The sequence below is a fragment of the Asparagus officinalis genome, chromosome 3 (assembly GCF_001876935.1).
Source record: "Asparagus officinalis chromosome 3, Aspof.V1, whole genome shotgun sequence".
NCBI lineage: Eukaryota > Viridiplantae > Streptophyta > Magnoliopsida > Asparagales > Asparagaceae > Asparagus > Asparagus officinalis.
The window spans coordinates 63435480-63461046 of record NC_033796.1 but is presented as its reverse complement, the minus strand read 5'-3'; the positions used below and the strand labels follow the sequence as shown (position 1 = coordinate 63461046).

General features: G+C 36.7%; 2 protein-coding genes across 2 annotated transcripts; one reads left to right on the top strand and one right to left on the bottom strand.

The window, feature by feature from the left end:
- LOC109834262 (myosin-2-like) lies at positions 239–16304 on the top strand. The gene is made up of 23 exons (XM_020402243.1): positions 239–939; positions 2207–2308; positions 2407–2550; positions 2633–2786; positions 2901–2928; positions 3044–3209; positions 3375–3438; positions 3544–3557; positions 3637–3721; positions 4249–4352; positions 4475–4613; positions 5727–5845; positions 5932–6084; positions 6182–6271; positions 8033–8110; positions 10336–10494; positions 11462–11650; positions 11977–12182; positions 12267–12402; positions 13845–13974; positions 14042–14157; positions 14640–14852; positions 15407–16304. Exons 1-23 carry the CDS (start codon positions 586–588, stop codon positions 15872–15874), a joined length of 3411 nt encoding a protein of 1136 aa, XP_020257832.1. The 5' UTR covers positions 239–585; the 3' UTR covers positions 15875–16304.
- On the bottom strand, positions 18122–19949 carry LOC109834263 (chlorophyll a-b binding protein 13, chloroplastic). The gene is made up of 2 exons (XM_020402244.1): positions 19763–19949; positions 18122–18973 (listed from the first exon to the last, which is right to left on the bottom strand). Exons 1-2 carry the CDS (start codon positions 19871–19873, stop codon positions 18302–18304), a joined length of 783 nt encoding a protein of 260 aa, XP_020257833.1. The 5' UTR covers positions 19874–19949; the 3' UTR covers positions 18122–18301.

Genomic DNA, 25567 nt, shown 5'->3' with positions numbered 1-25567 from the left:
CTGAAGCGTCCACAGCAATGGGAGCGCACAATCACGACAAAACAACGGCTAGAGAACAGATAAGAAAACGTTAGTAACTCCAATTTACCAACAAGACCACCTATTTTTATCAAATTAACGGATATACCATTCAGCAGACAGCGGATAACGCCACGACAATGGCAAACCCCGTTATTAAAACGGAAAACCATGTCTTGAACAATAACAGCTTTCCCTTTCGGGGGTAAATAAACAACTTTTAAACACTCTTTTAATCACTAAAAAAAGGAAAACAAATTCAAGAAAAAGTTGTAGATCTCTTGCGGGCGGGTCCAACGATCAGAAAATTTGAATTTTTGTTGAAGCAAACCCTGAGAAAGTATTTTTTTTTTCTTTTCTTACAAGGCAACGGACTCCTTTTTGGAGCTTCTAGGGTTATAATTCCCTCCTCGTTTCTCACAAAAAGATCCAGTCTTTTCAACTTTTTTTTTGGTACGATTGCTAGCATATCACTTAGATTACAGCTCCAGATCCACGCGATTTGGGTTTAGGGTTTCGAATTGTAGGAAATCGTTGAGGTGGTCGGATTAGGGTTTGTAGGATCCGATGCTGGTGGCTCCGCCGATGGGTCCCAGCGTTGTGAGGACTCGGAGCTCCTTGGAGGTGATGTTGGATTCTTTGATGAAGAAGGATGAGGAGAAGCCGGAGGATTTAATGCCGGCTTTGCCCGCGAGGCCGATGTCAAGAGGTCGACGGCCGTCCTTTAAGAGATCGTTGCTGCCGGTCATTTTGGATACTGAATGTAGTAATGGGTTTAAAAAGAAGAAAGAGGAGATGGATGCATATTCGGAGATGCCGGAGTTAGAGAGCTATGAGGAACGGAGATCGGAAGGAGTCGGGGCTCCGCAGCCTTCTACTTCGCCATCGGATGGGAAGAAGTTCAATTGTGCTCTAATAAAGGTATTGCCTTTGATTGATTTCTGTTTAGAATTTTAATTGTTGTTGTTTTTATAGATGATGATTGTAGAAATTTTTATTATTTCTTAACAGTAATGGGTTGATGAATTATCAGAAGTAAGAATGTGGATCAGTTTATTATATATTTTAAATTGTATGCTTTTCTCATGCACGTTTGTTTGAGTTTATCAGTTGGTAGAAATTTTATTGTTCTCATGCATTTTTTTTATATTGGTAAACAAGGGTATAGGTAATTGGGCTTTAGATCATTAATTGTAAGGAAAACATTGATATGTCTTTGGTTTATGCATTTTCCTGTGCTCCATAAATAATGAGGCTATTAGTGGATTTTTGGTTTTCTATTGAGCTTGTTCTTATTTTAGGGTATGGAATATGAGTCTAGAGAGGTAATGATTCGATTATCAAATGTATAAAAATATCTGGTTTGCACTGTAAGTTATATTTCTGATTTGGTCATCATTGTCTCATGGGGCCTTCCCAGTGTTAGGGTTTTGCTTCATTGGCGGTGCTGTTTGGCATCAAAGACTACCATCATGATTACGTTGATGCTGATGCTGATAGGATGTGAATAATGTCAAACTTTTGACTGATTTGTCGGATCAGTAGCGATACTGCAGACATTCACAGTTTCCTTCACTGACAATACTGCAACCATGTGGGATTTTTTTGACAGTTTTTGCAAGTTTCTCACCCATAACTTCCTTGAGTGTTTCCAACATTTGGCCAACCTTTTCCCATGGAGCCTTCTAAATATTAGAGCCGGGCTTCATTGCCATTGCCATTTGGCAATTAAGACTTCTATCATGGTTATGTTGATGCTGACAGAGCCGGGCTTCATTGCCATTGCCATTTGGCAATTAAGACTTCAATCATGGTTATGTTGATGCTGACAGTGATGTAAAACGTTGGGCATCAAAGAATTCTATTGTGATTATATTGATGTTGACGCTGACAATGATGTGATCCATATGAACTTTTGGACGGATTTATCTGATCAATAGAAATACTGCGACAATTAGTAGCTTTCTCAGCACAATTTTATTTGGAGTGAATTCATTGTATCTCATGCAGGCTGGATCCTTTATCTTTTATGATTTACTTTATCTATGATCCAGAAAATTAATCTATTTATATCCTATGTGAAAACCTACTGTTTCATTGTAACTATTGTTTTTCCCTCCTATTTCATCGTCTTTATTTCTGTATCTGCTGTAATTATTATCTGCAAAGATATTGATTTTTTTTTCAGGATCTCCGTGTCTGGTGTCATCATAGAGATGCTAAGTGGGAGTTGGGGAAGATCCAATCAGTTTCAGGAGATGTTACTCATGTCAAATCCTCTAATGGGAAAGTAAGTGTTAAAGTTTCTAGCTTTCAAGGGACATGGTTTCAGTGATAGGAATTGAGCTTAACAATAGTCAAGTACTTGTTTCATGTGTCTCTGCTCAGGTTTTGGCAGTGCCAACTGAAAATATATTACCTGCAAACCCAGATGTCCTTGATGGTGTTAGTGATCTTATCCAGCTCAGTTACCTTAACGAACCTTCTGTTATTCAAAATCTTCAGTACAGATATTCTCGTGACATGATTTATGTAAGAATAATGAACTAGTTTTCTTTTAGCTTTTTTAAGTCTATTATCTTCATTAATTACCTTGTGCCATTTTGCCGTGTAGACCAAAGCAGGTCCCATTCTAGTTGCTCTGAATCCATACAAGGAGGTGTCCCTTCATGGGAGTGATTTAATTGCAGCTTACAGGCAGAAGAGACTTATTGACAATCCACATGTCTTTGCAATGGCAGACACTGCTTACAGTGAAATGATGAGAGGTTACCACTATTTTTTCATTGGCAATAATATTTCCTAAGCAATTTTATGTGTTTTGAAACAACTCAAAGATGGTTTCCAGATCATTTATAGTATTTACTTTGTGGATTCTGCAGATGGGAAAAAACAGTCAATCATTGTAAGGTAGTTAAGACTTCAAGTTTATTAGACAGGCATAGCAGTCTTTTTGTAGTAGTTACTTTTGCTTCTACCACGATCATTATATAGTTTGATGATGATTAAATTATTTTGACTGCAGTGGTGAAAGTGGATCTGGGAAAACTGAAACAGCAAAATTTGCAATGCAATATCTTGCAGCTGTTGGTGGTGGCAGTGGTATAGAGGAGGAGGTTCTGCAGACCAATTTGATATTGGAGTCATTTGGGAATGCAAAAACATTAAGAAATGACAACTCTAGCCGATTTGTGAGTTCTAATCCTGAATTTTCAAATAGTAAAAGGATAAACTGAATTCGCAACTTATTTACTTTTCATCTTTAATGCGTCTACGCTCAATTTCTCTATAATGAATGATTTTTTTGTAATTTATTTAGATATCTGAATTGTAGTTTCCCCCTCTCACCTATGCAGGGAAAACTAATTGAAATAAATTTTAGCAAAGCGGGGAAAATATGTGGTGCTGAGATCCAAACTTGTAAGCATGTCGTAGTTAGCTTGTGTTTTACTTTGTTACTATATTGGTTTATATCAGCTGACTGGTTTCATCTACTTTGTGTTACACAAATTTCCTGCCAAGCAGTTTTACTTGAGAAGGTATTTCAATTGTGGTTTAATCTTAAATCTAGCTGCAGTTTGTCATGCATAGTTTAATAAATTTTGTTTTTACGTGCAGTCAAGGGTGGTGCAGAGAGCAATTGGAGAAAGATCGTATCATGTTTTTTATCAACTTTGTGCAGGAGCTCCGATTCATCTTAAAGGTGTTCTATATCTAATATTTTGAGTGTCAAATAGCTTAATTTTGGGTGATCAAGTACGGATTAATATCTTTCTCTAAAAGAATTTTCAGTTGAGATTAGATACTAAGTTACTGGTTCTTTTACAACTAATAAGGTATCCTTACTTGTCCAAAGTGATTGTGGCTATTCTTTTTGAAGCTCTATCTTCCTTTCTTTTTGAGCTATTGGAAGTCCAACTTTTGGGTTTTATTAAAATTAAAAAACAATAAATAATGACAATGCTTCTTTTAAAATGCTTCTGCTGAACCTGCGACGTACTCAAGCAAGCCAAACAATATGACTTTTCAAATCCTTTATTAATTTCTCTAGAAGTATAGACCTTCATTTTTTGTGAATGAGCATAATTTGCAAGTTCTTCCTTATTCCTAAGAACGCTTATGACTCTATCAAACGAGTCTTTCTGATAGCAAGTAGCCTGTGATCATGTATCCCCCCCCCCCCCCATATTTATCAAGTTAATGAATGACTTAATTTAATGTGATCTACAGAGAAATTAAACCTGAAAGCAGCTAATGAATACGAGTATTTGAAGCAGAGCAACTGCTTGACAATTACTGATATTGATGATGCTAAAAGATTTCACATGTTGACGGTAATTTACTAGAATTTCCTATTATTGCATTGCTCTCCGAGGATTCTTTACTGCTGTCTTGTATTCCTATTGTTTCTTTGTGTAATGTTTTCCCCGCTTCCCCTCACCTTGCATCTTTCCAGGAAGCTTTAGATATTGTTAAAATCTGTAAGGAAGATCAAGAGAACGCGTTTGCTATGCTTGCAACAGTGCTATGGCTTGGAAACATCGGCTTCTCAGTGATTGATGAGGAAAACCATGTAGAAGTTGATATGAGTGAAGGTATGGAATATTTCATGCTTATTCATTGCATGAGAGAAGGCCTTTGAGATTATTTTCACTGGATCTATACACAATTCAGCCTACAATACTGCCAAATGTTTTCCGTCTGCATGGTTAAACGCTTCTATAATGTGCTAAATGGTTTCCGACATTAATTTATAATATTCTCTATTATTGCGGATTCAATTTCTTTGAAGAACAAAACAGCATCTTGAATTTGTACATTAGATGAGCAACATTATAAAAGGTTAGCTGGAGAGGCTGCAGGTATCCTAATATAATAAATATGTTGAAACTCAAAACAAATGCTATTATTATCTAGGAATAAGCACAGTTCGGTATTCAAGAAGGTCGATTACAGAGTACTTAGCTATCCTGCTCTTAACTACACTACCATTTTTTCTTCATTGATTTTCTCTTAAAAAATGGGTTATGTTTATCATTTAGTTTAAGTTATCATCTATTAGTCCAATATAACAATTGTGCCTACTTACCATGGTACAAAAATTATGTGCTAAAAAGTTAATGATTCACTAATTAATATTTGAATTCTGAGATGTTAGGGCATAGTGCCAACGATTGACTTTCTCAGTAATGTTAGGGATGATTATAATTAGTTTTTCCCTCTCTTCTGGATGAATGCGTAAAGCCTAAACAAAAAGTTACTCTTTGGAAGAGACCGGGAGAGGGAGAATTTGAAAAAAAACTAAGTGGGCAGGAGAGAATTTCTAAGATGTTCTGCAGTCTGGGCCTTAACATTCTACTTGCTGTATGAAAATTATAGACCTCCAATCTAGTAAAAGTTTTGAAGAGACTGGGAAAGCGAGAAATTGAGAAAAAACTAAGTGGGCAGGAGAGAATTTCTAAGATGTTGCACAGTCAGGCCCTAAATATTCTATTTGCTATATGAAAGTTATAGCTATGAAGATGTACATAAATGAAGTATTTGGTGATAATGTCAATCATTTTAAATTGTTAAATTATGAGGTACTCATTTAGATTGTCAATAATTTTGATGTTCCTTGGTCTTGGACGCAGCTAATGATATCATTAGGCTTTTTTCTATGCTTCAATATTAACAAAAGATGTGGTGCTCACATAATTTCTATGCAGGCGTAACTAATGCAGCAAAATTGATGGGTTGCAAAGTTTCTGATTTGATGATGACTTTATCAACGAGAACACTTCAAACAGGAAGTGAAAATGTTATCCAAAAGCTGACATTATCACAGGCATGCCATTTTCTTTTGCTATATATAGTCACCTTCTACCTTAATACGTGTGGAACTTTTTATTTACTTGTTTCTTTTCTCCACAGGCAATTGACACCAGGGACGCTTTGGCAAAATCATTATATGCAAGTTTGTTTGACTGGCTTGTGGGACAGCTGAACAAGTCGCTTGAAGTAGGGGATTACTATGCAGGAAAATCCATTAGCATCTTGGATATCTACGGATTTGAATATTTTCATGTATTTATCATTCACTGGTTTTTTTTTTTTTGATTCTTCACTTGGAAAATTTTTCAAACTTATGTCTTATTTTAATTTACGCCCTATGCTATTGCAGAGGAATGGCTTCGAACAGCTTTGCATAAACTATGCAAATGAGAGACTGCAACAACACATCAATCAGCATTTTTTTAAACTTGGACGAGAGGTGAACATTTTAGACACACTACTGTTAAAACTGCTGAGAATGTATAATCTTAATATTTTAGACGTAGATCTATATATCAACTTATCAAGCATGTTTCTTGGGATTTTTTTCAGTAAGAAGTTTCTCGCAGTCATTAAGTAAGAGATCTTTGCCAAATGTTGGTAAAATAAATGTGTCATGCTTTTATTTTATTTGATCAATGGAAGAATCTGAAACTCTGTAATTTTTGAAACGGTTAGGGTCTCATTAGGTGTATGGGTGAAACTCTATAATTTTTGAAATGGTTAGGGTCTCATTAGGTGTATGGGTATTATGAAAGTTGTATTGGGAACTGAATATTTGCTTCCTCTTCTTGGTTTTGTATGGGAGCTGCCGAACACTTTAATTTAAGGTCTACGACAGGCTGTATGTTCAAGTCACGTTCTCTAGGATTTTTTTCAGTCTTTCAGTAAGATCTTTGTCAAATGTTGCTAACATAAAGATGATGCGCATTTTGATTTGATCAATAAAAAATAGGATATCTTCAAGTCTGTTTCTCTAGGATTCTTTCACTAATATCTTTGTCAAATGTTGCTAAACTAAGGGTTAGGTGCATTTTTATTTGATTAGTTCAATGATTTGAAACTCTGTAATCAGAGAACAGTTGAGTTCCTGATAGCTGAACTGGTAGAAGAAAGTTATATGGGAAACTTCTCGCAGGCCCTCTTGTTGATGGTTAGAAAAAAACAACTTTAGCCAATTTTTGGGGAAGACTATGCAGTATTGGAAACTGAATCCATGTAATTTTTGGGTTTCATGTGGAGCTGTAAATCTATTAGAAATTTTAGTTACTTTAGATTCTATCTTTACACCATATGTCAGAAATTTTCCTATTTTTGAGTTAAGATTTTTTTTAATTTAATTTGAGGGTATCATAATCTGGCAAACCCCCAGCCTTCAACGGGTTTGATATGCCTTTACCGATTACCGTTCGAATCGGGCTAGCATGCAGATTATTGAAATCCGTTCCTCATGTAACGTTATGCTAAAGGAATGAACTCCCTTAGACTTAATGCTACGACTTTGAATACATAGACTTTGCCCTTGTTACGGGAATAGGCTACCCGGCAACACGTGTTAGGTGTTGACTTATCCCTACGATTGTGTATCCCTGGTTGAGAAGTCCAAGTTAATTGAATGTCGATACACATACTACCAAGACGGTTTCTCTAGGATTTTTTCACTAATATCTTTGTCAAATGTTGCTAAAGTAGGGGTTAGGTGCATTATTTTATTTGATTAAACCAATAATTTGAAACTCTGTAATTAGAGAACAGTTAGGTTCCAGGAAGTTATATGGGAACTTCTCACAGGCCCTCTTCTTGATGGTTAAAAAAGCAACTTTAGCCAATTTTAGGAGAACACTGTGCAGTATTGAAAGCTGAATCTATGTAATTCTTTTGGGTTTCATAAGGAGTTGTAAAGCCACCTCGTCCCAAATTTCTATTAGAAATTTTAGATACTTTGGATTCAATCTGAACACGATATGTCAGAAATATTCCTATTTTTGAGTTAAGATTTTGTTAAAAAAAATTTGGGGGTATTATAACCTAAAAGCCTGCTGAATTACACATTTGGTTTTATTGTTTGTCCTTGGTTGAGGAGTCCAAGTTAATTGAATGTCAATACACATATTGCACTTAAAGTGGATGGTGCCGTGCTTCCTTTCAGTTGATATTTATATTGCTCAGTTTTCTATAATTCATGTTTTCTTGTTTGTAGGAATATTCCCAAAATGGGATGGACTGGACCAATGTTGATTTTGTGGACAACATGGAATGTCTAGAACTTTTTGAGAAGGTACTCCTTGTCATATAATAGCTTACATCTGAATATGGCTGAAGCTTGAAAATTAATTTCTTATTTTATGTTAAAAGGTTATGTGACGGTTAGTTCTAGTTGAAAATTGCCAAATAGGTTTTCTCATACCTGCGGGAATCTTTGGGAGAGGAATACTTGTAATATAGGAAACAGCAGAAAAAGTCCATATTCATACATACATACCCAGAATAATTATTGTGCTGTGAGGCAACCCCAAATGTGCTGAAATATATTCCATCTGTAATGATGATCCTCGTAGTGCTTTTCAGGTTGCCTTTAGGTAGTGAATGTGAGTATGGTGAGTGTCTTCTCCTGGATGGTGAGATTAACCTAAAAGCCTGCTCAACTGCATATTCAGCTATACATGCCTAAGATAAGTTTCTTCTTCTAGATGGCGAGATAACCTAAAGCCTGTTTTACTACACTTTAAGCTATGCATATAACTACACCATTCATAACAGTTTATAGAGGACTCTTTACTAATTTGATTCATGCTAAAGAGATAGAGCAGTATTTTCCCTTGTTCAATTATTATATAGTTACATGATAAGAACTAAAAAGTTTTCAATTTTGAGGGGTTATACTTGGACCACTATATAAACGGGAAAAGGCCTGTAGTTTCATGCTATCATGCAAGTCGCAGAAATGGAGATAGGTATCTTCATAGATGGATAAAGAATAGCTACTTTATTCATAGGCTTAGCTGGCTTTAACTAAGTTTTTTCTTACATGCTTTTGCCACTTTAATATGTTTCTTATACTCGTGTCAATTTATGTTACATAGGAAATGCATCTTTACTTACTTTTTATGCTTATGCCATTCTTTGGAGGCAAATGAAGTCCCATGCATCAAATTATATCATGGATTAATTACATTTTGGTACCTTGTGGTATAATGTAACTACATGGGTGACACTGAGGTTTGGGTATTTACACGGATAACCGTGAGGTTGCTAACTTGTCAACTAACACTGTTTGTTATTTTAGTAACATGTCAACTAACACAATATGGGAATTCCTAAAATACCTTTTTTACAAAGGTAGCTCTAATTAGTCCCTCAAATCTTCAATTACTCCGTCAAATCTTTAAAGTTGTTCATTAGTCGCTCACATCATTTTATAAAAGGGTTATTTAGACACTAGTCCTGCAAATCTTCCGTAATTCCATATTAGTCCATCAAATCTTAAGCAGTTTCAAAGATTTGAGGAATTAATATGGGTTACTAAAGATTTGGGGGACTGATTTCTAAAAACCCTTTCATAAAAGGATTTGTTTCTTAATAGGGTTATTTGCATATATACCCATAAATCATGGGTAAAAAATACTCCCCAAATCTTGGTATTTGCAAAACTATCACTCAAATCATCAACTTTGGGGGGAAAATCCCTAAAATGAACTAATCAACAACTTGGTGCTAAAGATTGGACTATTTTGTTGATAATTTTTATATTGCAATTACAAATTAGCTTATCAAAGTTGATGATTAATTGCTGAGGGTAAAATTTTCAAAATTGATGATTTGAGGGGTGGTTTTACAAAGGCTGAGATTTGGAGGTTTTTTTGCAACTACCCATGATTTAAATGGTTTATATGCAAATAACCATTCTAATAATTCATTCAACTTGTTTTAATCGCTGAACTTTGTACGGTCCCCTACATTCACTTAAACAACTTGGATTAAATCCTGCCAAATGATGAGAAAATTTTATTTGTATGAAAGGGCATTTTTGTCTTTTTCATATGCAAAGTTAAGCTCCATTAGACTTTCACATTGGGCATCAACCTCGGGTTACCCTTATAGATACCCAAGCCTCAGGGCACCCATGTGGTTACATCATAGTACCGGAATGTAATTAATCCCATCTTCTCCCTTCTACTTCCCCTTTCAGTCCATAAAAATGTTGGATGTTTTCTGTCTCCTTTCCCTGTGGAAGCATATATCTGCTGGAAAAGATTTACATCGTACTAAAGGGTACCACAATGTAATTAATCCCATCTTCTCCCTTCTACTTCCCCTTTCAGTACATAAAAATGTTGGATGTTTACTGTCTTCTTTCACCCTGTGCAAACATATATCTGCTGGAAAAGGTTTACGTGATGATTATGATGATGATGCTAAGTTTTGTTACAAAATTTTTAATACCTTACCATGAACATTTGATCTCTCTAAAATGGCAACAAATCTGAATTTTTATGCATACAGAAACAGATTGGGCTTTTGTCCTTATTGGATGAGGTGTCAGCACTTCCAAAAGCAACTGATATGACATTTGCAAATAAGCTTAAGCAAAATCTGAGCAGTAATGCCTGCTTCAAGGCAGAAAAAGGTGGTGCCTTCCGAATTTGCCATTTTGCTGGGGAGGTTCGTTCTTGCTCCTTCATTTCCCCTGTATTTGAATAGAGCTGGTCAAGTTTAAAGATGTTTCGCTGAGATGCATAAGTAACTTACTTTTAGAACTTGATTTATACGAGATATTTCAGGAATCTGCACTTACTCTGGAGAATATATTTTAAGCTAATCTAGTGGTGCGTAAAATCTTATTATAAATTTATGTGTTGACACGGTTCATGGGCAAAGTATTGTGCCATGGAGCTAAATATAAATTCTTGCTATTCTGCCTTTATTCACTTTTCTGCATAATGTACTATACAAGGCAGTGCTTGGGATTTTGTTTCTCTTATTTTTAAATTCTTTTAGTAATCTACTAACTCAAACTTTTAGTTCACTACTGTGAAATGTGTGAAAAGATGTTGCACAAATGTAAGAGTTGCAGTATAGGCTGAATGATTAAATGAAAGCTATCTTTTATGTAATAGACAAGGCAGTGATTGGGATTTTACTTCTCCTATTTTAGATTCTTTTAGTAATCTACAAATTAAAATTTTGAGTATACTAATGTTAACTGTGAAAAGATGTAAAGCAAGAGTTGCAGTATTGGCTGAATGATTAAATTAGAGCTATAAGTCTATAATTTAAATGGAAAGAAGAATATTATAATTTATTATTGGAAACTATAGGCCGGTGAAGACATTAGTAAATGAATATAGTATATGTGACGCTTTAGATTTTGGAAAAATACCATCTGGATATCTTGGACAAGAAATGTGTTCTGAGTCTGGTAACTGTACATATATAAAAATTGGGTGCATTTGATATCTTCTAAGAAGCAATTGTGCTATTACTCGTTTCAACTTTCTGTGCGTTCCAATAAATTCGGGGGCCACACAACAAAGTGCATAACTAGCAGAGCTTACTGTATATGACATATATTCACATTGTATTCTCAAGATCAAACAATGTGGGGGCTAACACTCTACTTTGATAACAGGTTTTGTATAATACAATTGGTTTCTTGGAGAAGAATAAGGATTCACATCATTCAGATTACATTGAGCTTCTTTCGTCGTGCTCTTGTCAACTTCCGCAGCTTTTTGCCTCCCGTATGCATAACCAAGTAAGCCCTTTCCTGAAGTTAAATGGAGCTACACAGCAGCAGAGTGTTGGGACGAACTTTAAGGTATCTCCAACTTGAATTATAAATTTTCTAACGTGGTACATTAATACTCTGCTTTGTCCTGTAGCTTTAGTAGATAGTAGGATACTGTTCAGATACACATCTATTTAGTTCATGAGCTTTGGATGTTGCTCTTGGTGTACTTCCTGCTTTGCAAGAATTATTTGGTAGTACCCAAAATTGTCTTAAGGTTACCACTGTGCTTCCATTAGAAGTTTTCAATTCTTTTTGGTCCATGATATTGAAATACGCATATATCCGATTCTGACATACATCACCATGGGCGTTTGATGGTCAATATGATTTATAGATATTTGATATGCTTTTAGGATCAACTTTTCAAGCTGATGGAGCAGTTAGAGAGGACCTCTCCTCACTTTATACGATGCATTAAGCCAAATGGACAGCATCTTCCTGGACTGTATGAACATGATCTAGTTTTACAACAGCTTAGATGCTGTGGAATACTGGAAGTTGTTAGGATGTCAAAGTTAGGATATCCATCTTGGATGACACACCAGCAATTTACTGAAAGGTAATTACTGTCTTCCTTATATCTGAAGTTTCAGTAATATCTGTATTCATACAACTTCTTGAGAAACCCGTATCTTTCCTTCAGGTATGGTTTTTTTCTCTCGCGAAATGTTGCATCTCAGGACCCACTCAGTGTTTCCGTCAACATTCTTGAGCACTTCAGTGTCCCGCCTGACACATATCAAGTTGGTTATACGAAGATATTTTTCCGCAGTGGACAGGCAATTTCCGTTATCCATTTCTGTTATTTTTATTTCTATCCACATTTGGTCTCTCTCTCTCTCTCATGCACGCACGCACGCACGCACACATACTCACATGATGGCTCATGTATACTAGATATTCTGGGATTTGTGTAGTTAATTAAACTGTTAAGTTTCCCTGGGAACATCATCTTGGGTTGGATACCTTCCTGTTTACTGGATAATTCTCATGGTCATAATGTTGATTCAAATTCATGGATATTATTCTCCAAACATGCGTACAATCACAATATATATTTTTCTTTAGGTAGACAAGCAAACTGTTGATTTAGTAGTGTGATTTGGTAGTGCCTTCTTCTTTATTGGATAGTTATCATGTTCATAATGTTCGTACAAATCCCTGGATAGTATTCTCCATACAGACGTACAACCATAATATATATCTTTCATTAGGGAAACAAGCAAACCTGTTGGTGCGTGCTTGCTAGAATTGGAAACCTTGTGACTTCACATAAAAAATTGTTTGTGATTTCTGTATCAATTGAAATATAAAATCAGCAATTTCCTTGATGGGAATATGAATCTATAGCCACGAGACAGTGTAAGAGTTTCATTCAACTTATCTTGTCTGGGCTTCCTAGGAACTTCTCATCATTAAGTTCTATTGAAGGCGTATGTAAACGGGCCCATGGTAAATGGTGCAAAATAGAATGTGTACAGTGGATCTCTTCATCGACAATCCTGTTCTGATCGGGTTGCGTGCTATTGTTTCCAGTTTTTGGCATGATATTGTACGTGTGCATTACTTTTTCACAACTGCGCATTGGTCAAAGTTCTCTACCTCCGTTTGATAAACTGAAAAATGATAGCAAAGATCCTGGTCTCTGCTTGTGGAATCATCATATACAATGTCTCCTACTTTACTGAGAATCTCCCATTATTTCCTTAGCAGTCTTGAGATATTTTATATGTCCCACCTTGCACTCAAAAAAGATTTGTCATTGGCTCAACAAGTGTGCCAGGAATTTGGGGAATACAAAAGTTCACTTTTACCCAAATCCAGTACCGAATCCCAAAGCAAGTTGGTAATTTTTCCATCTCCAAGTTGTTTTGGTTTGTTGGTTGTAGGAATGCTACGATCAGTTGTGCTTCTGCTCTTGAACCTAACTCAGCAAATATTTCCACAGTTTCCATATTATCTCTCTTATTTTGTTCTCATAGTTGCCAAAACATTTAGATAAGCACAGCCATGATGTTTTCTAAACATTACCAACGTTTCTTGAACCTTTCATTTTTCCTCTTATATGAGCATTGCATTTAGACAGTCCACTTGTTTTTGAAACTGACATGCTCTTAATATTTTTAATATTGGCCATTGTTTCCTTTTCTCAACATTGATGTTCATTTGACAATTAAGTTTTTGTTCTCACTGATTTCTCGTTGCTTGCATGTTGTTTTAGATTGCATCGCTGGAAGAAGTTAGACACCGGACTCTGCAAGCTATTCTATGTGTTCAGAAGCGATTTCGTGCTCTTAAAGTTCGTCGTCATTTTCAAGAGCTCAAGAATGGAGTTACTATGCTGCAGTCATGTAATGCAATCTTAGTACCTGAATTAACAATCAGTTATTCCTTCCTAATTTCTTTTACCATTTGCAGTTATCCGTGGCGGGCTGGCAAGAGAGCACTTCAATGACCTTAAAAGCTTGAAAATGTCGAGAACCAACTATATGAGAGCTACAAGTGATCCTAATTTCAATATGCAGGAATTAGTGGTACGTCATGACATGAAAGCTTCCGTTTCAAAAGTCATTTTATTGCCATTCTAGTTTTTCTATTATCTTGAGTGCAAAGGTCATTAAGGCCTCCAGGTGAAGATCAATGCCACCGAAAATTTATGAGGATGATCTATAATGTTTTACCCCTTCTTCCCTCTCTATCAAGTAACAGAAATTTCTCTGTATAAGTCTACTCGTTTTGGCGCCTTTCGTAAAATTAGTTTCGATAATAGGAGACATACATCAGATGGAAAAAAAATCTTGGCCAGATCATTCATAAAATTATAAGTTTAGTCTATTGTAAATGCTATTAATATTTTGCCTAACATTCACAAACATTTATGAGGACAATCTATACCGCCTTCTCCCTTTTCTCGTGTTAAAATGAGTTCATACTCATATTTTGTTTATGTTCTTTCTTTATTATGACAATATCCACAGAGCTTATGGGGTTTCATGAATGTACTTTATAATGGTAGGAAACAAACAAGGAGCAATGTCAACTAGCACATGCAGTTGATGAAGATCTCCAAAGACGGGTTTTGAAGGCGGAAGCTGCATTGAAAATTAAGGAAGAGGAGAATCTCACATTGAAACAGGAACTCCAGCTATATAAGACAAAATGGTCTGATTACGAGGCAAAAATGAAGTCTATGGAAGAGTTGTGGCAAAAGCAGATGACATCGTTACAGGTAGATTTTGCTATCAGTTAATATCTGAAGTTGGATTCAGTCAGCAACTACATATTTTATGGATTCATCCAACCTGTTAGCCCAAAAATCTATCTGTCACACCCAATACTTATACTGAAGTTTATCTCCCTAATTCGTTAAGTCTGAGATTCTTTATTATTATTTTCACCTGCACGCCTCATATTTGGAGAAAAATATCAATGGCAAAACTTTTGTTATTAGTTCTTGTAAGTTGTGGCAAAAGCAGATGACATCGTTACAGGTAGATTTCGCTATCAGTTAATATCTGAAGTTGGATTCAGTCAGCAACTACATATTTTATGGATTCATCTAACCTGTTAGCCCAAAAATCTATCTGTCACATCCAATACTTATACTGAAGTTTACCTCCCTAATTTGTTAAGCTGAGATTCTTTATCATTATTTTCACCTTCATGCCTCATATTTGGAGAAAAATATCAATGACAAAACTTTTGTTGTTAGTTCTTGTAAGTTGTAACCATTATCCTGATCATTCATCAATTTATTTCCTAATGATGCGGTGTCCTGTGCAGATGAGTTTAGCTGCAGCAAAAAAGAGCTTAGCTGTTGATGACAGTGAAAGCCAACAAGGAAAACTTGAACCTCCACCAAATAACCTCTATTCTGATTGTGAAAATACATCTTCAGAGTTTCAAACACCTGAAGTCACACCGGCCAAACAACCTCGTGGATCTGCTGCGGTACTACCAAGAAACTCCAATGGCAATCACAATGCAGTTAGTCACATGGTAAAAGAGTTTGAGCAGCAAAAGAAGGTTTTTGAGGATGATGCAAAATTCCTCATTGAGGTGAAGGCTGGGCAGTCAGTTGCCAACATGAACCCAAATGATGAACTACAGAAACTGAAGGTGAGATTTGCTACTTGGAAGAAGGATTACAAGGTCAAGTTAAAGGAGACAAAGATGGAACTTCAGAAGCTCGGTAATTCCGAACAGGTCAAAACCCGTAAGAGATGGTGGAACTTAAGGAGCACTAAATAGTTTATAAAAATGGTATGCTGGCGTGTGAGATATGAAACAAGGAATCCGGAACTCCAAGAAGCTCGGTAATTTGGGGCAGGTCGAAACCCTCCGGAAGCACGGTGAACAAGGGAATAATAGATGGTTGCTACTTGCTTTATTGAAGTTCTTTGGTGTCTGAGATTTGAAGCAAGGAATCCTGAGCAGAATCAGATGGACTATACTTGACCATATGTTGGACAGTGGGGGAGCTATTAACTGTGTATATAATTAAAACGAGAGCTGTTAGTTTAGAGCGGCTTAGTTATGTGACATATTTATGTGATGCAATCTCCGGAGTGTAAATTGTAGAGGTTAGACTATGAATGCGGAGCGAAATTTCAGTCATTCTCTGAAATGACATTTGTACATGCAAACAAGGAAATGGAAAAAAATATCTATTTTACTTTAATGTTTTTTTTTACAATTTAAGTCTTGCTGAATGCTACAACTTCATCAGGATTCCTCTCCTGGTGCAGGTATTGTGATCCAAGAGTTGGCTTGATATATTCTCTTGAAGAGGAAGAAATTACAACTTCGTACCGGACTTCTATTTTGTTGGAACAATTACCTTATAAACAATACATTTTCTAGAACTTATTTATTTTTTCTGTAATTATTTGCAGAACAATCATCAAGAATGGTGTCAGAAAGTAGATGGAAATTTTAAAGTGTTACAACTTCTCTTCCAGTCACGGAGAAAAATCTGCTCAAACAGAAAGCAAGACAATTCAAAAGGTTCGTAAAGAACTTCTTTAATATCTTCTCTTATATTTCCTGTTTCTTATTAATTGCATCTGCTCATGTGATCAATCTCACAGTTTCTTGTTGACAAATGCTTCTAGTAATACTCTAATATGTAGCATTTTCAGAAATCATTGTTTCTTGGTGGCAAATGTTTAGAATTCTTTCTGGGAGTAATTGATCTTTATTTCCAACTAAGTTAAGAATTTTAAACTACTCTTGAGTCACAAGACTTTTTTAATCATTTATGTTGAAAGCAAGGATGTAAAGTTTAGGCAAAGTGCATTTTACGGGAAACCACTCCTTTGTTGCAATTTCTGAACCAATTATTGTTTTCTGTGGTTGTTTTCAGGCCAAAACTTCCAAAGGAGATACCGACTAGTCAGCATCATATGAAAGAAGTCAGATCCTCATCAATTACTTAAGAGAGAGAGGCTTGGCCGAACTGCAAAGAGAGACGGCCTAAAAGGTTGGACATAAATTTCTTCACATTTTATGTCATTTTACCTTTTTTCTTTGGATAAGTACAACCAACTGTTAGTGGAATAGGTGACTGATTATCTATTTATAACTAATTACCCAAGGATAGCATGATCATGATATGTTCACTGAAGTGTGTCATAATCCATCAAAAGTATAGACAAATTTACGTGTAGAATTCTTCACCTTCTTGTTTGTCTGAGAATCCTCTGGAGTTCCAGGAAAGCTTCAGAAACCATAGGCTTTCTGTACTTTATGGCATTTACAGAAGTAGTTTCTTTATTGTTATCTGCAGCATTTCAGAGGGATCTTTGTGCATACAGATTTATAGTTTAATTGAGGACAAATTTTCAAAACCAACCATTTTTTAACTTTATTTTCAAGAATCGACCCCTTTAACATTTATTTAGCATTTTCGATCTAGTTTCAGTCAGCTAGCTGAAACTAGTCAAACTAGTCGAAAATGCTAAATAAGTTGCAAAAACTTCACGGGATTGAGAATCCCGTGAAGTTTATCACAAAATTAATCATGTGGCTGATAAAAAAACTTTGTGAAAATAATTTAGCAAGCCTTAATTTCATCCTAAACTTTGCGGGGATCCTCAATCTCGTGAAGTTTTCGCAACTTATTTAGCATTTTCGACTCAGTTTCAGCTAGACTAGGTCGAAAATGCTAAATAAATGTTAAAAAGGTCGATTTTTGAAAATAAAGTTCAAATATGGTTGGTTTTGAAAAGTTGTCCTTAAATTGATGAATCAGATACTTTTGAGGCATTCATAATTTGTATTTAGTGGTCAGTCGTGAATATGTTTTTGACAACGTTTTTGCTTTACAAAAGCACAGCCTGTCCTCCAAATTAAACTTTGCTAGAGAATGAATATATATTTTTTGGGTTAATTGCAGTTTGATTCCTTGTATATCACCCAATTGCGGGTAAACCCCCTTAGTTCTATTGTTGCCGATAGAACTCCAGAATGAAAATTTGCTTGATCATACACTGACAATGAGAAACATTGGTCACATGGTTACCTGAAACATAAGAATGAAAGGATGATACAAATATGCACTAACAATGACACAAATATCTCTGATTTTCTGATACAAACTAAAGTTCATCACAACAACAATAATCTACAACGAATACCCTCAAGAGCATTTGATACACCGAAAGAGCTTAAGTAGGTTTAAGACCCCGGAACAAACTTGGTAGCATAAACCCAAGCATTGTTAGCAACGGGGTTATCAAGATGATCCAAAAGGTTCTCCAATGGCCCTTTTCCTGTCACAATTGCCTGAACAAAGAATCCAAACATCGAAAACATCGCCAGCCTCCCATTCTTGATTTCCTTCACCTTCAACTCCGCAAATGTAACCGGATCATCTGCCAACCCTAATGGATCAAAATACTGCCCACCTGGGTATAAATCATTACCACTTCCGACACCCGGTAGCCCATTAATACGAAAACCCTCAACTAAACCCATTAGCAACACTTGAAACCCTAGAACTGCTAAAATGCTCTGAGCATGAACCAAGTTAGGGTTTCCAAGATAGTCGAGTCCGCCCTCTGAGAATATTTGGGCTCCGGCCTTGAACCAGACAGGCTCTTTGAAGTCGACTTTGACCCATTTTTCGAGGACTTCAGGGGTTATGCATCCGAGGGCACCAAGCATGGCCCACCGGCCGTGGATGACTTCGAGGGCTCGGTTGCGAGCGAAGGCCTCAGGGTCTGCCGAGAGACCAGCAGTGTCCCAGCCGTAGTCACCTGGGAATTCACCGGTGAGGTAGGATGGGGTTTGGGCAGAGAATGGGCCTAGGTATTTTACACGGTCTGGCCCGTACCAGAGGTCATTTCCCTAGACAAAACATGAGATATGACATGAGAGGTTTAATCATTATTCCTAAACAGATATCTTTATAGTTCATCTGAACCAGGAGGGACTAAATGAAGCATAATTAATCTATTTGTCGTGGAATGGTTCAGCTTACTCTGGATTTTATTAAGGTTTTTTTTGGGATATTAGCACTTAAATAGCCCAAAATTCACACCATCTTTAACTTCGATACCCTGAACTTTTCTCTGCCCAAAAAGATTCAACTTTGATACACCTGTTTAGTAATTATAGCATATCAAAGTTGATTTTCCCCATAAAACAATGTGAAGCTTTTTGAACCTGGGGTATTTTGTTGGCCAGAGGAAAATTTTATGTATCAAAGTTAAAAATGGTGTAAACTTTTGGGGTATTAAGTGTAACCCTTTAATTTTTGTGATGGAAGAGGAAAGGTCCCCCAAGAAATGACAGGATGATGAGCTACGAGACATCTGATTTCTATAGTTTCTTGACCTTGTTTCACAATTGAACAGCCACAACTGTTTACGTGCAGAATACCATGTTGGAAACATTCTATTGCTTTGGTTCAGAGCTATTTTCAGACTGGAATAGTTGGCGTATTAACCACATTAAACAACTTTCTTTTCACTGAGTAATAACATATTATGTAATTTAACCAAATCGAAGAAATAAAATTTGAAAAGTACAATACCGTTAATAAAATTCATTTGTTTACGGTAAGAAGAAAGGGGACCTCTTAAGACAGGATAATATGTTTTCATTTTGTTCACAGCTGTATCTCATCAGGCTTACCATGGTGAATTTCCCATTGCCCATGGAGACCGCATCTCGGAGCGGGTTTGCGCCCGCTGGGACCCTGGTCTGGCCAAGGAATGGAGTTGGTCTAACAACGCTTGCTGCCATCTCTCTCCCCTTCAATCTGTGAAGTTGATGGTCTCTGTTGATTTTCTCCTCTCCCTCTCTCTGTGGAGTGATGGTGTATGTTAAGTACCGCAGGAGAAGCGACGGTTTGTGGTGGAGAATGTGAAGGGAATTGTTGGTGTGGTGGAGATGAGGGGGGTTTATTTTCAACCAATGAGATTGCTCCAAAGGATTTTGGACTCTCCAACTGTTATCTTCTCATCTGGACTTTTCTGGGTGTACACATCTTTCTTGTGTTAGATCAGGATCCAGTGGCACTAATTAATCTTAAAGAGTGTTGTTGTTTTGGATGATTACGGTTGGTTATTAAGAGTCCCTGTCGGGAGGATCAAAATGTCCAGATGAAGTGCAGGAAAATTTGACAAAGGATCCTTTCCACCACACAAAACTAAAAGTTGTGATGAAAATTGAGGATTATAGTCTATAAAATATAACACACGCCGTTGCAAGCTGAGTTCTTTTTGATGGGCAGAAATCCGGACGGCGGCTATTTTTTCACTAAATTGAGAACTCTGAAGTTACAGGGATACGGTTGTATACTGTCAGGTTATGAGTCTAAAGTTACAGGGATTTCATGTTGTCTGAAAGAATGTTGCTGTAACCACTTTGATTTCTAAATATGAGGGGTCTGATTAATTGAGACTGTTATTGACATGTGTGTTATTTGTCAAGATACTACCTTACTCGTAAGAGTACTTGCATTTTCACAGGGAAGTTTTTAGAGGTTAATCTCACATTAGCCCCTGCAATATGCGCTTTGAAACTTATGGCCCCTGTATCATCATTTTGACAAAGATAATTTTTTTTTTTAAAATTTTTTTTAATCAAATAACACTTTTATAGAATTTCTTGTAGGCTATAAGGAGATGAGAAATAATGAGTACTTTTATGAAGATCTTCTACAATTTAGCACGAATGACATTTCTTGAAGAGGCCAGGTGTACCTTAGAGATTGGTTTCTGCAACTAAACATGCATCGGAAGAATTATCTAAACAGATCAGAACTTTGACTTGAGCAATTCGATGCAGAACTATTTTCCTTGAAAATTTTTAGGGGGAAATGAAAAAGATAACGAAAAGCTCTTTTATTGCTCAAATTTTAATATAAATCCTTTCATATCCTTATCTATGAGAGATTAGTTAGTTAAGAGATGAATAATGTGTGGACGTAATTTTCTTTTATTATTTTAGGTGTTTGTTTTATCGAAAGCGTAGGTAAGAGTAAAATGTAAAAATCTTAATGCAGATTCAAGTTTCCCCAGGAAATTGAGAACGTCTCGTATAAAAGTGAAATAGAGGAGATCAATTTTAACTAGAAATATCTAGGATTTTTATAATACTAAGACTCTCGGATCTTCTCTATTTCAATATTAGACCCCAACATCTTGGTATTTTCAACAAATCTTTTAGTCTCCATTTCGTAAAGGGTTAATGATGAGAGATTAAGGAGCAGTTAGCCCATTCGTTAACTCGGAGGTTAAGTTTTTTAATCCGTTAGGATATTTTATTTTAATCCTAGTGACTATTTTTTGTCTTTTGGGAAATAAAAAGGGGTTATGAACACTTCTTTATATAAACAGAGGGGTTAGTGCTTCCTCCGTCTAAATAGATGGGTTTGTGAACCCCTCGTTTTGAGGAGTTAACCACTTTAACCCTCTATAGGAATTTGTAAACCCTTACTATTTTTTGTGTTTAGAAAATTATAAGGAATTAACTCAGTTTGCACCCTATGTAAATTTTTGTGTTTGGCAAGCTAATGAGTGGTTAGCTCTCCTTAACTCCTCACTTAATTCTTTAACAGAGCCCCGTGAATGATTTACATTCAAATTCTTTAACTAAGTATATTGTTAACTCGTAACTATATAGAGTAAGTTACAATAATACCATAGAAGTCCTATTTATAAGGATTAAGAGATAAACCCTTTATTTATAAAAAAAATCAAAATCTTTATTATCCCCAAACAATAAAAATGATCACAAGGATTAAACTAAATTTTACTTAAGGGGTTAATAATTTAATCCTTCAATTTATCCAATGGGCTAACTATCTTAACTCTTCTTCTTAATCTCTCGTCCTTAAGCCTTTGTCAAACAGGACCTAAAGGATTTGCAGGTCTTATTTAGAACTACCAAAGATTAAACTAAAATTTACTTAACGGGTTAACAATTTAATCCTTCAAGTTATCCAATGGGCTAACTATCTTAACCCTGCTTCTTAATCTCTTGTCCTTAAACCTTTGCCAAACATGGCCTAAAGGATTTGCAGGTCTTACTTAGAACTACCAAGATTTTAAGGCCCCGTTTGGCAAAGGGTTAATGAAGAGGGGTTAAAGAGAAGGATTAATGTACTTAGCCCTGAAGAGGGGTTAAAGAGAAGGATTAATGTACTTAGCCCATTTGATAATCCGAAGGACTAAATTATTAACTCGTTAAATAAGAGCCCATTTGATAATCCGAAGGACTAAATTATTAACTCGTTAAATAAGTTTTATTTTAGCCCTTATGATCGGTTTTAGTGTTTGGGAATAACAATGATTTTGATTATTTTCTTTATAATTAGAAGGGTTAACTTTTATTCCATCTAAATAGGAGTATTAGTAAACCCATCATTTTAAGGGGTTAACTCATTTTAACCCCTCTAGAGGGGTTAACTTAACCCTTCTATATTTTTTATGTTTGGCAAATTATGGAGGGTTGTTTGTGGGAAATTTTGTAATGATGAAAGAACTGTATCTGATTTTATTCTCTCTAACTGCTTAGAAAAAGAATGATTACAACTCTCTCTACTCTCGATTACAATTGAATTTCCTGATTACAAAAGAGAAGAGAATGATCTAGATTCTCCCATTTGTTTAAAACTGGGTTTTTCACGGTGGCGATGAGATGCCTCCCTCGAATGCTCGCGTCGAGTTTGCTTCTCGTTGACGATCCGACGTCTTGTTTCACTGGAACATGATCTTCTCCTCACGACTTGACGTTGTGGAGAACTTGCGTGGCAAGTTTTAGAACTCTTGATGAGTTGATTGATCTTAACCGTAATTGGTTAGACAAGCCGAAGATCTCTTCTTTGCTGCCAAGGAGAGGGATCCAAAAGTCAGCCCCAAAGATCCAACCTCTGTTGCTGCCAAGAAGTTCCAACAGATCCTCCCTGAACTGAATTGATTTTTAGTTATTTATAGGGGATTAAGGGGTTTTACCACCTCCTTAATTCGCTCCTAAGTGGGGCTAATGTGATGTAACCGCCCCTTTAAATCACTCCTGAGTGGAGTTGTGATCCCCTCAGATCGTGGGAAACAGTTTTAAAACCGTTCAGCTCGTGTTTGAACGAGTCAAACGCAAAATCCATGTTCTGATGTGAATTCTGTGTTCAAACGCAGTGTTTGGAAGCTCAGACGCAGCAATTTGGAAGATGCGTTAGCATCTTGTTGAAAGCTGCGTTTGGTAGCTTGGGAGCTGCGTTTGGCAGCGGATGAAAGCTGCGTTGATAGCTTTCGGAGACTACGTTTGTGGCCGAACATGAAGTGCGTTTGCAGCTTTTGGAGCTGCGTTTGCGGCCGAACATGAGCTGCGTTGGCGGCCGAATCTGAGCTGCGTTTGCAGCTTTTGGAGCTGCGTTTGTAACTTTTGGAGCTGCGTTTGAGCTGTGTTCGTGGCTATGAACGCGACGCATCTGGATGCTGGTATGCGGGGAGGACTTACACGTCTTGATTTGAAGAGACCGTCGATTTGTAGTCTCTTTCTATCGAAGTTTTGCAAAGATCGTCATTTTGTAATCTTTACTTTAGCTCTTTGATATGCAAGAGTCGTCAGATTGTAACTCTCGATGTAGCTTCCATCAGTTGTCGTGAAGGTCGTCAGATTGTAGCCTTCTACGTGAAAGTCCTCAAATTGTAGCCTTCTGGAAGTCGTCAGATTGTAACTTCCATCATCGGTGTTTTGATGGGGATCAGCTATCTATTGTGATTTTTAGACAGCCTACAGAACCCCCTCCAAAGTTTTCGAAAGTTCGCGGTTGACTGGGACGAATTTTCGGAATACTTTGGATTTCACCTCTGATCTTGGAGCTGTTGATTCCTTGTTGTAAAGGATTTGTTCTCTGCACTTGCTTCGAAGGCATCTTGGTTAAGGGATTTGCCACGTAGGACCTGTGTGAAGGTATGCGCCATAATCCTGCTTCTGGAATGTGGGGGTGGACCCTGCATTTTGAGCTTGAGATGCGGGTCTCACCCTTGCATGTTGAATTTGGAACACGGGTGTGACCTCGGCATTTGGTTTTTACATCGCGGGTCTGACCTCAACGTTTTGACTTAAGACATGGAAGTGACTTCCGTACATTTTTGACTAAGTCTTTAAAACTTGTCTTTGGCTCATCTGTTTTAAGTCTTGGCTCACATCCATTAAGCTGATGGACCTGCAAACGTGCATAGGATTTTTGGCAAACCCTCAGCCATCAACGGATTTGATAAGCCTTTACCGACTACCGTTTGAGTCGGGCTAGCATGTGGATTGTCTAAGTCCGTTCTACATGTAACGTTATGCTAAGAGAATGAACCCTCTTAGACTTGATGCTATGATTTTGAATACATAGACTTTGTCATTTTCACGGGAAAAGACTAACCGGCAACGCGTGTTAGGCTTAGGCTTATCTCTAATTAGGGATCGAGATAAAGTCCCCCATGCGTGTGAGGCATGGATTTTGATGTCCTTTCACGGTAAAAGACTAACCGGCAACGCGTGTTAGGCATAGAATTATCTCTAATTAGGGATCGAGATAAAGTCCCCCATGCGTGTAAGGCATGGATTTCGGTGTTATTAATAACAACCTGCCATGATGTTGAATACGTGGACTTTGTCGTTATTTCTTCCTGTGTTACTGAAAGAAAGTTAGAAACGCCAGAGGTGTAATATTAACTTGGCATGAATTTTTACTTAGAATAAACACTAGGATAATTCTAGAAAATAATTAATCCGCTGGGGATTTTATAATGAAAATTTGCTATTCTTGTTGAAAAAAGATTAACAAGTTCATTGAGGGGTTTGACTGTTAGAGGTGTGATGTTAACCTAACAGTATTTTTATGGACCTATCGCTCCATTGAAGAGAGTCGATAAGTAGAAAGTGTTGCGATCAGAGCAACTTTGAGGACCTATCGCTCTATTGATGAGAGTCGATAAATTGATTTTATCAGAGGTGTTTGATATTAACGTGACAAGATTGTGTTGCGATTGGAGCAACTTTGTGGACTTATCATCCTATTGATGAGGATTGATAAGTGGGTTTTTATCAGAGGTGTGATGTTAACATGACAAGATTGTGTTGCGATTGGAACAACTTTGTAGACTTATCATCCTATTGAAGAGGATTGATAAGTGGATTGTCAGAGGTTTGGTGTTAACATGACGGGAATTTGTTGCGATCGGAGCAACTTTATGGACTTATCATCCTATTGAAGAGGATTAATAAGTTGATTTTGTCAGAGGTGTGATATTAACATGACAGGAATTTGTGTTGCGATGAGAGCAACTTTGTGGACTTATCATCCTATTGACGAGGATTGATAAGTGGGTTGTCAGAGGTATGATGTTAACGTGACAAGATTGTGTTGCGATGGGAGCAACTTTGTGGACTTATCATCCTATTGATGAGGATTGATAAGTGTGTTTTGTCAGAGGTTTA